Raw genomic sequence first — 15146 nt, forward strand, 5'->3', positions numbered from 1 at the left:
AAGGATCATACAAATGCATGTTATTGTTTATTTAGTACTGACCTAAATAAGATATTTCACATAAAATATGTTTACATATATTCCACAAAAGAAAATAAGTTGAATTTACAAAAGTTCCCAGTTCAAAAAGTTGATATCCCTTTTATTCTTAATACTGTGTTTTTACCTCATGAGTCCCTTGTTCGTCCTGAGCAGTTAAACTGCCTGCTGTTCTTCAGAAAAATCCTTCAGCTCCCACAAACTCTGTTTTTTCAGCATTTTTGTGTATTTAAACCCTTTCCAACAATGACTGTATGATTTTGAGATCCATTTTTCACACTGAGGACAACTGAGGGACTCATATGCAACTATTACAGAAAGTTCAAAGGCTCACTGATGCTCCAGAAGGAAAAATTATGCATTAAGAGCTGGGGGGGGGGGGGGGGGGGTAACAAAAATGTAACAAAATAAGTTACATTTACCCTGATCTTCAAATTCATAAGTACAATGTACTTATTGTGTTCATATTGAGGTGTAAGGTATAAATGTAATTGCATTAAAGGGTTTTAAAAAATGTAAGTACAATGTAAAAACATGTATGTAGCAACACAATAATTGTATCAAATGATTAATTTAAATGTACATAGTACATAGTAGCCTAGACCACCTAATATAAAGTGGGACCCAATTATTTAATTTGGCAAATGTTGCAAACATACAAACAGTATAAATGGGTCTGTATACATACAAGTAAAAGAATAGCCTCAAAAAGTTCTAAACTAAAAATTCGCAATGGCATCTGGATATCTCATGACCTAACTCAACAAGAATGTATATTAAACCATTTTGAAAAGTTTCTTCGTGTTTATAAACAGTCTTAAATATAAAAACTGGATTAAATGATGTTACCTCCAAATTATTTTAATGTGACCGTATACCACGCTCAGTAGTTGAGGTTTGCAGCAACCGAGATAAACTGAAATTGTGCAACAGCATTGGTGTTTTTCCCCCTCAGAGCAGGAGGTGGAGCTTTTGGAGAGATTCCTCTTCATGAAGTTTTCCAGCAGGACTGATGCAGCCCATCAGCAGTGTTCGCCTCCACCTCCAACTCCAACAGCTCTTCACTTCCAGAAGTTACACATCGCCTGCGAAACTCACGTCGCTGAATGCAACTTTGGATAAGGGAACTGCTTGTTTACTAGGGACACAAAGCGTGTGTTGAAGTGCACTGGTTTGTGGAGTACATAGAAACACTCCAGCATCAGGATGAGAGCGATTAACTTGGACACGTACAGCCTGTCTTTGCTGACCGCTAAAGAAGACATCCTCAACCCGCGAGCATCCACCAACTGGTAAAGTAAACATTATTTATTAGTTAGTCTCAAATCTTAGCGAGCTTCCTACCTTGACTGTATTTTTTCGGCGTCACGGGCGCAAGCAACATTTTAAATAAGCATATAGGCAACAAATCTGAATGTTGTCTAGGTAGGGAGCTGATTTGGTTTTGAGGCACAACCGAAGACGTTCACTGATGGTTTAGAAATGATATTGCGCAGTTGCTTTTTAATGTTGTCAGAATGCGTTATTTTTAGTCTAAGTTTTGAATAATAAACATATGAATGCATCCAAGTTTTGCATTGGGCTGAGAAAGTTAAAACATGTTAACTACTGCAAAAAGGCAGATTATTACTCTCTAGAAGTGCTTGTTTAGAGTACTTTTTGTGGGAAGCAAAATACTAGGCCACTTCCTTCAAGCCTGTCCCCCATTTCTGAAGATTTAGGTCACTGAAGGCGTTTTGTTTTACACAGATTTAAACGGAAAGTTATGAGAATACACGCTGGTTTCGTTCCTGTGGAAGTGCTTCATATGACACTTCTCTATGGCAGTTCTCACTTAGTGTTTACCTGTATGCAAATCAACCCAATTGGGATAGGCTACTGTATAACTACAAGCACGAATTATTACTGTGGAAACACTATAATCCTCTAATCCATAGGCTTTAAAAGTTTAACTGTTGAATTTGACCTATATATGCTCAGAGCAATGCACAATAATTACATCAGTTGTAATGAAGCTGCATGTATTTTAATGCTTTTCACTGTTATAGCGCCACCTTTTGTTCAAAATGGATGGAACTTAGCACACAGTCACACCATTAGTCAAAGACATGGCATTTAAGATATCAATTCAACATTTTTATAATGCCACCAACTGGCCAAGCCCAACCAAATTTCTTAGGTCTTCTCAGAGTAAGTTTCAACATACATTTCTACAAGTTCTTTAAAATAATTTAAGTTCAGCAGCCGTTTTAGTAAAACAGGCCATACTCTATGTTCTTAATTGTGTAGAATTCTAAGTTTAACGTATTTTGATGGTTATTAAGTTTAACAGTGTCACTCCAGACTGCACATATGCAAAATATTGTACAAACAAATTACAGGTACAGTCAGTCAAAAAATCTAGGATTAGTTTGCAAAAGTAGGTCCAGTATATTGGAAAAATTTCCTTCGTAGAAATAAATGGGGGTAAGTATATGAGGTATTTTCTTCTTGCTCTAAAGCTCCACTTGTAGTCCTCTAAATTTCATGTTTTAACCATTTATGTGTTATTAATAGAGGGTTTGCGCTTAAGTCACGATTTGGTCAGTTACCCAGATTAGGGCTGCACGATTTAGAGAAAAAATCTAATTGCGATTTTTCTGATCAAAATTGCGATTTGCGATTTAAAATGCGATTTACTACTATTTCATAAAAGAGCTACAGGTTTGATATGGTGGTTTTAACAGAACCAAAGAAAGACCAAGCATAATCACAAAGTATGCTACACTGTTCTACTGTTTATTTAAAACCTCTTAAACATTGTTGCCTTTTTTAAAATAAAGATGTCAGTTATCATGACAAATTAAGAAAATAACTACAGTATCTTAAATAAAATTAAATTAACAATTAAAATTATATAATAAAATATTATTAAAATCTTAAACTTTTAGGAATCCAAACACACTGTAAACAATTTTACATCAGTAAAACACTGATGATAAACTACATTAAGAGACACTTTGTTGGGAAGTTGAGCCGCTGCTCCCGCTTATCTTTTCCAAATGGCGTTAACGTTATTTGCTCAGTACATGCAGTAGAGACCTGCACTCCTACGGGAGTAGGCCTATATAGCGGGACCCGAGGCAACCGACTGCGGCGCGGGACAAAACTTGGTGGACGAGTGCGGCTGTTCGGGACGCGGGAAAATAAAATGATTCGCGGGATCCCCGCAAAATAGAAATATCTAAAAAGCAAAATATTGTTATTCATCTATTGCACAAAAGCAGCAAGAACAACTAGTATACAACTTACAGCTATTATCAGTAAGCACAAGGATAGGCAGTCAGGTGTTTAAGTTAGAATCCACTCACTGCTCAAACATTCTTGCACAGTGCTGAATATTGCGTGCTCGCGAATTAAAACACACGAAGTGTAGACATTGTGAAAGATTCATCGTTTTGTGTTAGAGCTTTATGAGATCGCAAATGAACTGAGATGTCAACTTTAGCTTTGTCTGCTTGCATTCTGCTCTGGATACACACAGTAGCTCATGCTTGCTCTTAATTCTGTTAAGAATAACAGTGGTTTGTGAATGTTGATGCTTAGCCTATATAACAAATATTTTATCGGGGACGTTTATGCTGGGGTTTTGTGAAACTTACCAGATGTTACAAAACTGTTTCATGTAAATTCAATTGATGTACTGAAAAAAAAAACTATATAGGTTACTTTTATGCGGGCAGGAGCGGGAAAAAACATGAATGTCGAGGTAGGAACGGACCGAGATCAACATATTTCTGCGGAGGCGGGACTGAAAAATCCGTCCCGTGCATGTCTCTACATGCAGTGTTAAAATGCCCCCTATTAGTTAAACTCTGCATCAAACGTAATATAAGCATGAAGACGTAATATGCACTTGAAGTGACCTGTCAAAAACGACTTATATGCTTGTTACCACATTTGATAATAAATCGAAATAATCGCAGCTCTTGCGATTTGAAAATCGCACCCTTTCAAATCGCGATTTCGGTTTAAAAACGATTAATCGTGCAGCCCTAACCCAGATGCACGGCCATATTGGCGATCCTCGGATGTAAACACGCTGTTTTGAATGCGTTGTTCTGCTAATTTATGCTGTCTAAACCATGGAAAAAATGTGTGGAAGCTGCTAAATCATATAGAGAAGGACTTAGTAAGCAGGAAAGGGCACAATATTTTGACAAACTAATGTTAAAAGGTGGATAAGAACAAACACGAATGCTGTCAAGATTCTTGCCTTGAAAATCCTGGTTTGGATTGGCAAACCACAAATGCCTTTTGTTCCTCAGACATTTTGTTGCATTCTTCTTGTTGATATGTTATAACTATTGTCAGTCTATAGTACTCCAAATTAGTACACTGATTAGTACAGCCCAAAATATGACAATAATTGATCATTTTCAGCAGCAATAATCAGCTAAATTTGCACGTTTCAGTTGGTTCAGTGGCTTTCGTTTTGTGCCTCCAATATGGCCGATTGATGACGCCTTGTGAAAACACTATTTATTCAGTTTTAAGGTAGAAAAATTACAGGCTAATAAAAATAATCCTAATGAAACAATAGTGTTCCCAGCAGTTCAATTTTGTACCCCTAATAAAAAAACTCAGCTGGTTCAGTGTTCTAGAAAGTGGAACCATTTATTGGCCTATAAAATGAATCAAAGTTTTTTTTCCTGGTTCCTCATTCTGTGTGCATGCATGTGTGTGCATTTTGGGTTGAATGATGTAAGGGGACTAACCAGCCCCTTTCATTTGTGACTTTCTACCATGATGTCATGAAGTTATATTCTGCTTCAGCTTCAGGCCTACGCAAATAGTAGTTTACAGGGTGGTTTGCACTTAAAGTGGACACCCACATGATTAGAGACACCTTTTTCTGAAACTGAATACATATGTGCTTATTCATTTAGAGAAGAAGTTAACAGCCTGTTCCCACTCGCTGCTTTCTCGAATATATGATGTCATGTTTTGTTGGCTTTAATCGTGTACTTACTGAGCACATTGCATCAGTGACAGTAATTATAGGTGTTTCGTATAATCTGCATGTATCAGCTTGGAAATACATTTGTTCAAACTTTAACAGCCCCTGATCTGATTCAAAAGTCCTGCAATGTCTTTCCTCTGTGTCAGGTCTTGGCAGCTCACGCATTGTCATTGTCTCTGCTGTATTTCAGCAGGCTCAGGCTAATTCCCGCAAACGCCCGTCAGTAGCGTCCTAAATGATCCAGGCAGCACCCATTCTGTTTTTCCACATGCTTAATCACTGTGGAAACGTGCACAGAAACAGTCGCTGACGCTTTAGGCTTTACAAGCCTATCAGGCCCGTTCATGTACTGCCTGGTTCTTTCTGTTGACAGCTGGAACAGTGATGGTGAGGGTTTGTCAGCTTTTTACATTTTGACATGTCAAGTCATTTTAAATGGCCCATAAGGGGATGCTGAACACAAGAAGTGACACACGACCTGTGAATGTCTTGCAAAAGGGGAAACTCAAACTTCCCCACAACTGTTGATCTATATCTTATCTCTGTGCTTTTCTGCTCTGAACTAGAGGTCGACCGATGTATCGGTTTTGCCGATTAATCGGCACCGATAGTTGATTGGCCGAACTATCGGTTATCGGCAAAAATCCTTGCCGATGGTTTTTCCGGGTTGCATTCTTTGCTGAAGCGGCTCATGCTCCGCTGTCATAGAGTATGAGAGGTTAAGCCCCAGAGCAATGTTTAATGCCAGGATTGTTGCCATATATTTGTATTGATTTATATCCAGCTGTTCATATTTTTAGCCAGCAAAGTTGCAGATTTAAAGACATGAGAAAGCAAACTGTGTTCATTCAGCCGACAAAATCAGTCACAGCGCGCCTTAGTTTTACATTACACATCTGTCCCACATCGTTCATAAAGACTTGACCCTGGGCTGGAAAATTAAGTATTGTGCATTTAAGCAAACTATTTGTATTTCTGTAGCTCTAATTAAGTCTGTATGCTTAATATAGAGCTATAATTTATGTTTTAGCCTTTTCTTCAGGCCGTTAAAGCATGGTGAGTTTGCATCTTGTTACGCACTTTATTTCACAATGCCATTTTCCTGTTCCTATTTGATTTTAATAACTGATCAACAAAAATATCTATTAAAAATTAAGATAAAAATAATACAAAACGAAATTCGTTAAAGAAGGGATTTTCCACAAATAAAAACGTACGAAGTGGTCAAAAATTGTGCCTGACCCTCTCCAATTCTCCTGGCGTATTGCCGTCCAATTCATACCACGTCCTTTATGACATTTACAAATTACACAAACTTCTTTCGTAATTAACATATTAAACTGAAACAAAACAAAAACAAATCATATTTAAACATAAATGTAAAACAGAAAAGAAATTGTTTCTGAAATGGCTGCAATATAGATCGCACTTTCTCTTTCCGTTTCATGTTTAAACTAACTTTTGCCGCTTTTTGATCATTCTTGAAGTAAACATTTGCCTGTTTGGTGATTAAATAAACTGTTTAAGTTTTATGCTTGAACTATACAACGCGTCCTGTGTGTGTGTGTGTGATACCTGCAAGTTGTCCGCGCAACACAGCGCTGCACTTTTGTTCGGTTTCATTAAGGGTGGGTGAAAAATAGATTCTCAGACGCATCTCAATCCTCTCTTCAATGAGCGTGTGTTTTTCCCGCATATGGCACGCGTGCGCGCCAGAAACGCGGCTGGCTTCATTGCACAGAATTTCCACAGTGAGCTAATAAGTGTGTATTGTTTGACCGTGTGAGCTATCAATCGCAGTTTTTGACTTTACATGTGCCTTCATTTCTGCCGTTTGTAATGCAGTAGATACACTGACAGACTTTCAATTGCTCTTTGTGTTTGTTCGTCCTAAAAAGCTTGATTGCAGATGCGGTTAAATGCACTTGGATTTTCAAATACTTTTATACGAAACTGATGTACACACAGTCAGTTATGTTTTCAGAGCAGGACAAAATATCTGATACATCGAAATAGATCTGCATTCGTTTGAATGCAGCCTGTTAAAGCAGCCACTGTCTGATCTCATCAGTAATAATCAAACGAAAAAGAAAAAAACAATAACTATTTCTGTAAACTTGCCGACACTTAAAGAACACTAATTTTAAATAAGTAATTGTTTTAAAAAGTAGCCAGCTTATATAATAAAAAAATGTTAAAATTTAAAGATTCCCACCCCTTTACAATGAGCCCATTTGTAACATCAACTAAGATTGGTGAAAGCTGTAGAATAGAAGTGTTGTTCCTTGTTAAAGTGTTAATTTCAACATTTACTGATATATTGTTAAATTTCGAAGTTCATTTTGTTAACATTAATGAACTATGAAATAACTTTAATGATCAGTTTATAATTAATATTAATATTTTTATTCATTTACAAAGTATGGTTTAGTATTTATTTTTTTAAATCGTATAGCACTATTTTAGTTGCCCTTCAATATCCATTTTCAAAATCTATCGGTTAATTAATCGGTATCGGCCAGTGTGGTCCAACCTAGCTATCGGTATCGGTAAAAACCAATATCGGTCGACCTCTACTCTGAACCATTGCCGTCATTGACTTATTGAGCTGTTCAGATGCACTTTGAGCACACTAGAATGAGAAACAGCTTCTGCTGTCGGCAGTTTTTTTTTTTTTTTTTTTACATGAAATGGGGTTTTGGTTACTTACAAAACAGTGCTTATTGAAATTAAAAATGCAATTATTTCTCAATTAAATCAAAATTGGAGTTTTTAGTTTATGTATGTTACTTTCAAGTCATCTACAGTATGTGCTAGTGTACTGACTACATTCTGGTGCATAACTGCATAAAAAAAAAAACACCAAAAATATTTGACTTTTTATATATGCAGTTGCGGTCAAAAGTGTACACCTCACAGAATCTGCAAAATGTTAATTATTTTATTATAATAAGAGGGATCATACCAAATGCAAGTCATTTTTTATTTATTTAGTACTAACCTGAATAAGATCTTTTACATATAGTCCACAAGAGAAAATAATAGTAGAATGTATAAAAATTACCCTGTTCAGAAGTTTACATACACTTGATTTTTAATACTGTGTTGTTACCTGATTGATCCACAGCTGTTTTTTTTTTTTTGATAGTTTTAATAGTGATAGTTGTTCTTGAGTCCCTTGTTTGTCCTGAACAGTTATACTGCCTGCTGTTCTTCCGAAAAATCATTCAGGTCCCACAGATTCTTTGGTTTTCAGTGTTTTTGTTTTTTAACCCTTTCCAACCATGACTATGATTTTGAGATCCATCTCTTTACACTGAGAACAACTGAGGGACTCATATGCCACTATTACAGAAGGTTCAAATGCTCACTTATGCTTTAGAAGGAAAACGATGCATTAAGAGCTGGGGGTGTAAACTTTTGAACAGAATGAAGATGTGTGCAATTTCCTTATTTTGCCTAAATATCTTTTTTTTTTTATTTAGTACTGCCCTTCAGAAGCTAAAGAAGATACTTACATGTTCCCCAGAACACAAAATAAGTTAAATGTACCATGATCATCAAATTCAAGTTGTCACCTCCTTCTGGAGCATCAGTGAGCATTTGAACCTTCCATAATAGTTGCGTATATAGTAATAGTCCCTCAGTTGTCAGTTGAAGGTTCTCAAAATCATACAAAGATGGTTCTATGAATCTCACGACCCCAAACATTTGAACCATATTGTATATCCTGACAAACAAATGAAAGATTTTGAACACTATTGAATTTCATTGTATGGGCAAAAACAATTCTGAATTTCTTTCATTCCACAGAAGTAGGAAAGTGAAATTACAATTCTCTAGTATGGAGTAGTAACTCTGTGTGAAACCATGACGGATTCTTCATGCTTGATTTATCAGTCTTATAGGTCAGAGTTAAACACCGCAGGATTTTCACATTCTTCAGAAGTAAATGTTAGCAACTGGTCCTTTATTTCCTCATAACATTTAGCAGCTGCAATGTTCGCTGTGGATGGGTGCGTAAAGCTCCCCAAATCACATATGAGTCATATTCAGTCATTGTATTCAAACTAATGCAGTAAAAATTGCTGCTTGATTCTGTGAAACATGTTTTTATTGTTTCTGTCCTATATTGTAGAAGTGCCCTGCAGTACAAGAAATGATATGAGATCCAAGACAATGTGATTATCTGGTTTTGTAAGAAATATACATTTCATAACTTTTTGTTTTGGTTGTAAAGTTCTTATATTGGCAGGGATTTATTGTGCTCAGTTTGAATTTGTCATCCTAAGTTTTAGGCAGGCAAAAACAACTCCTGTGGGATGTGACTGGACTAGAACTGATAGAAAACTGTGAAGGCGTGGCAGAATTCTTTCCAGCGAGCATTGTGGGAGGTTGTGATGAGAAGCCACATTTGTGACATTTGAATCTTGAAGGTGGCTTCAGCCCTCTTTGGACAATGAGGGATTCAGCCACTGTCCTTTAAACTTCTCACAGAGTAGAGTTGCAGCTGTTTTTACTTATATATTGTATGGTTTGATCAATGCATACTAGTATGTCTTACAATGGTGAGACAGTGATGTTTTTAACGAACTCACCTGTAATGAAGAAACAGAGCTCAGGTTTATTATGGCTCTGGTCCTCACATCTCCATGCTGTTGGAGCACAAGTTTATGCATGATTTAAGAGCCTCAAGGTGCAATGTTCTCCTGTTACCATAATAAAACATCTGCTGAGCATGGTGAGTTATCACCACAACAAGACTATTCAGTACTAATAATGTAGAATGGTAACCTTAATTGACCTCGGCTGGTAGTTTTGATGAAGTATGTGTTTTTTAGCGGTTTCTTTGTAATAACATTGGTTTAAACCTTTTAGTAAACAGTAGGGGTGTAGCAGCATGCATATTCGTAAGAGTATGACACTTTTCAGCATGCAAATGTGTAACAAAAGAACAGAAGTAAAATATCCCGGATGTACGAATATTTACCAAGATATGAATGAGAAAGTGTAGTGATTTGGCTGCATAGCAATATTCTGAGCTCATTAATAGTTTTGAGTGTTTACATTTACCCTTCTTTTGCAGAAATTCTTTAGTCCTTTCTTGGCCAGTGTTATTCCTTTCCCAGTACTTTCCTGTTCTCTGTGCACTTAAAATGTTTATACTGCTGTGAAAGAAAGAGAACATTGTCGTTAAAGTGGCTGAATAATAGTGGGTAGAAGTTTCTCTGCAGGAAAGCCTTATATGTATAAAAAGAATTAATAAAGTGAGAATTATGTTTGACAGCTTAGGTATGAAATGAGTAGTTTATCTGTATAGCTTTATCTAATGCTATCTGTATACTTTAATGTGACTTGATCTGCATAACCACTTGGTTTAAACTTTAAAGGATTAGCAAGGCTCGTACAAGGGGCTTAAAATGCTTGAAGTACTTAAATTTGACTTTTTCAAATTTAAGGCCTGGAAAACACTTGAAAATAGCAATATTCCTGAAGAGGAACTTGAAAAGTGTTTGAATTATTGAAAGACAATGATTCTATGAAATAAGTGTTTAATTTTGTCGACAAGCACATACCTTTTTACGCAAAATTCATGCAATTCAAAAAATATAATTGCTTTTTCGCTTATTTTAGTAAATGTTAGTAATGTCGCGAAGAGATGGGTGCAACAGAGCTTTTGAAGACTCCAAATCAGGTAAGCCATTTGTTTCAGATTGGGACTTCAAATGGCGTATGACGAATTGAGACTTAGGAGCGCATATTGCAAATCATTTGCTTCAGATCGGAACAGGTTTGTGAATCATTTTGCGAATTGAACGATAAAAATCAAATGATTTGTGATATGCAATTTGATCTAAATTAAATGATTCGCGATAAGCAAAGATCCGATCTAAGTCATATGATTTGTGATGTGTTCTCCGAGTCCTGATGTGAAATGATGATTCACAAATCATTATTCAGATCAGGAATTCAGAGCGTGGATGGCGAATCATTTAATTTAGATCGGAACTTTGGAGCGGGTTCGCAAATCTTTTGCTTTAGATCGGAATTTCAGAGCATGGATCGCAAATCATTTGATTCAGATCAGGATTTCGGCGCAATTTTGCAAATACTTTTTCACATTTTTTTCTTAAACCGTTCTAAAAACAAAGAAAAAAGTATAAACAAATACAAATCCCTTAAGAAAAGTAAGCATGGTTTTACTATAGTAAAAGTGTAGTATACTTTGTAATACTTCAGTGCTAATACTTCTCTTTCTCTTTAAGTGAGATCTCTAATTGAAGTCATTGAAAATCAGAAAAGTCCTTGAAAGTCTTGAAATTTGATTTTACAGTATGTGTACGAACCCTGGATTAGTTAACTTCCAAAATAAAATTGTCCTGATAATTTCATCCAAGATATTCATGTCTTTCTTTCTTCAATCAAAGGTTTTTGAGGAATACATTCCAAGATTTTTCTCCATATAGTGGACTTTAATGAGGATTAATGGGTTTAAGCCGAGAAAAAAGGGTCTTGTCTAGTGAAACGATCGGTCGGTCTTCTTCTAAAAATGCTTGTCTTGCCCTAGCTCGACTTCACATATTATGTATTCACTCTGAAAAGGTCACACATGATGTAGGCGGAAGTACCAATCCAGTGTTTACAGGAAATGTGCAAAGAAATTCAAACTGCTTTAAAAAAAAAAGACTGATCGTTTGGCTAGATAAGATGTAGAGCCTCTTGAATCTGCATTGAAACTGCAATTTGGACCTTCAACTCGCTGAACCCTATTGAAGTCCACTATATGGAGAATAATTATGGAATGTTTTACTCAAAAACCTTAATTTCTTTTTGACTCAAGAAAGAAACTCATTAAAATGTGAAATGGCATTGGGGTGAATAAATGATCAGGAATTTTTTATTGTGGAAGTGAACTAATCCTTTAATGCCACAACATATTATATTTTATATAACTAGGCTAATAACAATAGTTTAAATAGTTTAAAAACGAATTAAAAGTAATTAAAAACTGACAATATAAGTCAGTTGAAAATGTCATCTTTACCACCCTTAAACACAAAATATAAATCAATGTGTTTGGTTTATCTAAGTACTTTTATAGCATCACCTTATTGGGGCTATTTAGTTTTATGGTGGTTGGGTTACCACAAAAATGTTTTATAGTGGCAGATTAGTAATTAAGCTATTGAGCAGTAAATGAAAGCTATTTTAGTGTTGACTTTGTCCTAGGTAAGTGCTTCATTGATTTGCTTTAAACATTGCTTTAAGAGACCCATGGGCTTTCCCAAGTATTTGGATGATACAGACAAAGTACATCGAAGGTTGGTGAACGTCTTGATGTTCCTCGTATCAATTATCAATGTTTATGTTTTGTAAATATTTCCTAATCCTTAAACTACCACCTTGAATGTTTCAATTATTGTTTACATTACACTCCTTTAATGCAGAGATGCTGTATGAGCGTCTTTGGAAGTAGTCTGAATGGATGTTTGTTTACAAGTATGTATCGGGACTGAAGCATACGGCATATTACTTTGTGTTTCTCACTCTCATGGCATTCCAGACAGCAATGTTCAGACATAATATGTCTCAGTCAGCAAACTAAATGGCTGCCTTACACAAGCCAGCACAAATTGTGACCTAGAATCCTGATCTAGTCATTCTCCTACAACCTCTAAAGCCAACACCATGCACTTCAATATTAAATCTAGCTTTGTATACAAAACATAAATGGATTGCAGATTGAGAAGTTTTCACACTCAATTCAGTCACTTCAGGGACCATTGACTCACATGGAGAAAAGCTGTGTTGTTTCTTGGGAAATGCCTGGCGCTTGTGTAGGTGGCTTCTCTCTGGCTTCTCCACTGTTGCACTCAATAGGAAAATGTTAATGGAGTTCCTCAAAGCTGCAAGGCTGGATCAAAAGCCTCAAACAACGCTGTTTGTTGTATGTTGGGTTGTAGTCCAACGCAGATGGCTTGTGGTCGTTGACTGAGCTGTAGGGTATAAACTTGTCCAGGAAAATTAACATTTGTTGCAGTCGGACTCTTTGAAGTCTCCAGATACCTGCTTCTTTTCGAAGACGCTGAAATGACTTCCAGTGGAGATTTTTTTGGTTCTTTCTTAAACCTTAAAGATCAATAACAGAATGATGTGCAAGCCTTTCCATCCTTAACTTTATCCTTAATAAGTTCTGTGCTTGGCAAAAGCATTGGCAAATGAACATGGCACATATGCCCCATTTCATTGTGCTTTCATGTAGTTTTGGACAATCTTGTGTAGTTGAAATGTTTTTCCATTTCTTTTTGGACATTATGTTAAATGCATTTGCCTTGGCTGTAGAAATAAGGTTCTGAGCTTGTCTGAGGGGTACTATATCATCTCAAACATTTACAGTGTTCTCAAATTTTATCCGTATCTTAGTTCAATAGGGAAAGTAAAAAAGAAACCATTTCGAATTCATGTTTGCTCCCTGAGGCTGCTTTTATGTGATAAACATTACAGTAAAACAGTAATATTGTGTAATATTACAATTGAAAGTGACTGTTTCTGTTTTAATATTATTTAAAATGTAATTTATGTAACTGAAAACAGTTGTGCTTCTTAATGTTTTTGTTGAAATCATAGTATTTTTTCAGGATTTTTTAATAATTAGAACAGTGCTTCTAGCTGATGATTTGAGCACTGATGTACTATTTTGGAGACATTTACATTCTTCAGTAATGCCGCTTTCAGTTTGTTTCCCAAATCATACACATTCTCCTTCAAGGTGGTGAATGATACAGTGCAGATTGAGGTGTATGTTTTCAAGGAGGTCTTTATCACGCCCCCTAATGACTCACAGTAGCCTTATACCTAAGGAGGTTGTGTGGTTTGCTGCTCAAACTAGCATGTGTGCATTTAACAGCTGAGCCTGTGATATCAATTTGATTAGTCCATTTGCAACAAATACCCAATACCAGTTTAGACACGTTTGCACCTTTTCATGTGGCTTTATTTGAGTCTAATAAATTATATTTATTCATCTTTTTGTGTTGACAAAATTAAGACATTGATAGAGGATAAACATTCCTCTTTTGCTGGTGGCATAAAGTGAGGTGAAAAATAGAAAAGTTGTGGTGTTCAGGTTTACACAACACAAGATTGGCTCTGCCTGAGGCCTTTAATCACCTCAGATTGGAAACTTGCACAGGGCAGAAAGAATCAACAAACAGCCTGCATACCTAAAGACTCCCACAAAGTAATGAGAACGGCTCCAACACAGCCATAGATCCAGCGCAAAATGATGTTATCTCATCCGTCACCTTGCGTAACCTGAGGTTTTGCCCGTCTTAGTGTATTGTTTGAGATTATACTAAAGACGAAATACAAAAGACAGGGCTTAATCTACAAGCAGTACAACATTGTCAGTGGTGGTTTTTGAGCTAAGACAAAGGTGACTGGGTATCCAAGAGCTGTCACCTCTCCATTGGAGGAATTCGACTTTACAGTAGGTACAATTCCAATAAAGCTTTGAGTCAAGCCTTTGTGGTTGTCAGGTGTATGTTAGCTCAAATCATGAGACTGTGTCAAATGCTATTCTAACATCAAATGCAGAATGTATTTTTTAAATGCCAAGTTCTGTCATGAAACTCTAGATGGCACAGGCTGATGGGTCGTTAACGCAAACTGATAATATTCACAGTGTTAGACTACTTGGCACAAGCTGATTGGTTCATGTTGCATGCATACATAGCCAGTAATCTTGCTGCTTTTCATTTAAATGACTGGGTAGCATTCACTAGAGCAGGGTTGCCCAAACTCGGTCCTGGAGGGCCGGTGTTTTGCAGAGTTTAGCTCCAACCCCAATTAGTCACACCTGAACCAGCTAATCAAGCTCTTACTAGGCATACTAGAAACTTCTCCAGGACTGAGTTTGGGAACCCCTGCACTAGAGCATTTTGTAGCGCGCTTTCAGAGTTCCTCTGAAACCCTCCACCTCCCCAGCTCCACCTGTATAGATCAGCTTTGGGTTATTATATATGCTATTTGTGCAGCAGCAGTATGTCTTAAATACTCACAGCAGCGCATCGGTATATGTATTAGTAGTAGCAAGTTCCTGTAC

The 15146-nt window shown here is 36.5% G+C and overlaps 1 protein-coding gene across 1 annotated transcript in view; it reads left to right on the forward strand.

Annotated features, from left to right (window-relative positions):
- The first annotated feature begins 1070 nt into the window (after window positions 1-1070).
- The window catches only part of LOC141335868 (uncharacterized), a 54443-nt gene continuing 40367 nt past the window's right edge, over window positions 1071-15146 (forward strand). Inside the window, exon 1 of the mRNA XM_073841420.1 lies at window positions 1071-1331. Coding sequence (XP_073697521.1) covers window positions 1246-1331 — 86 coding nt within the window. The 5' untranslated portion in view covers window positions 1071-1245. The remainder of the gene's footprint in view (window positions 1332-15146) is intronic.

This window comes from Garra rufa, chromosome 5 (assembly GCF_049309525.1).
Source record: "Garra rufa chromosome 5, GarRuf1.0, whole genome shotgun sequence".
NCBI lineage: Eukaryota > Metazoa > Chordata > Actinopteri > Cypriniformes > Cyprinidae > Garra > Garra rufa.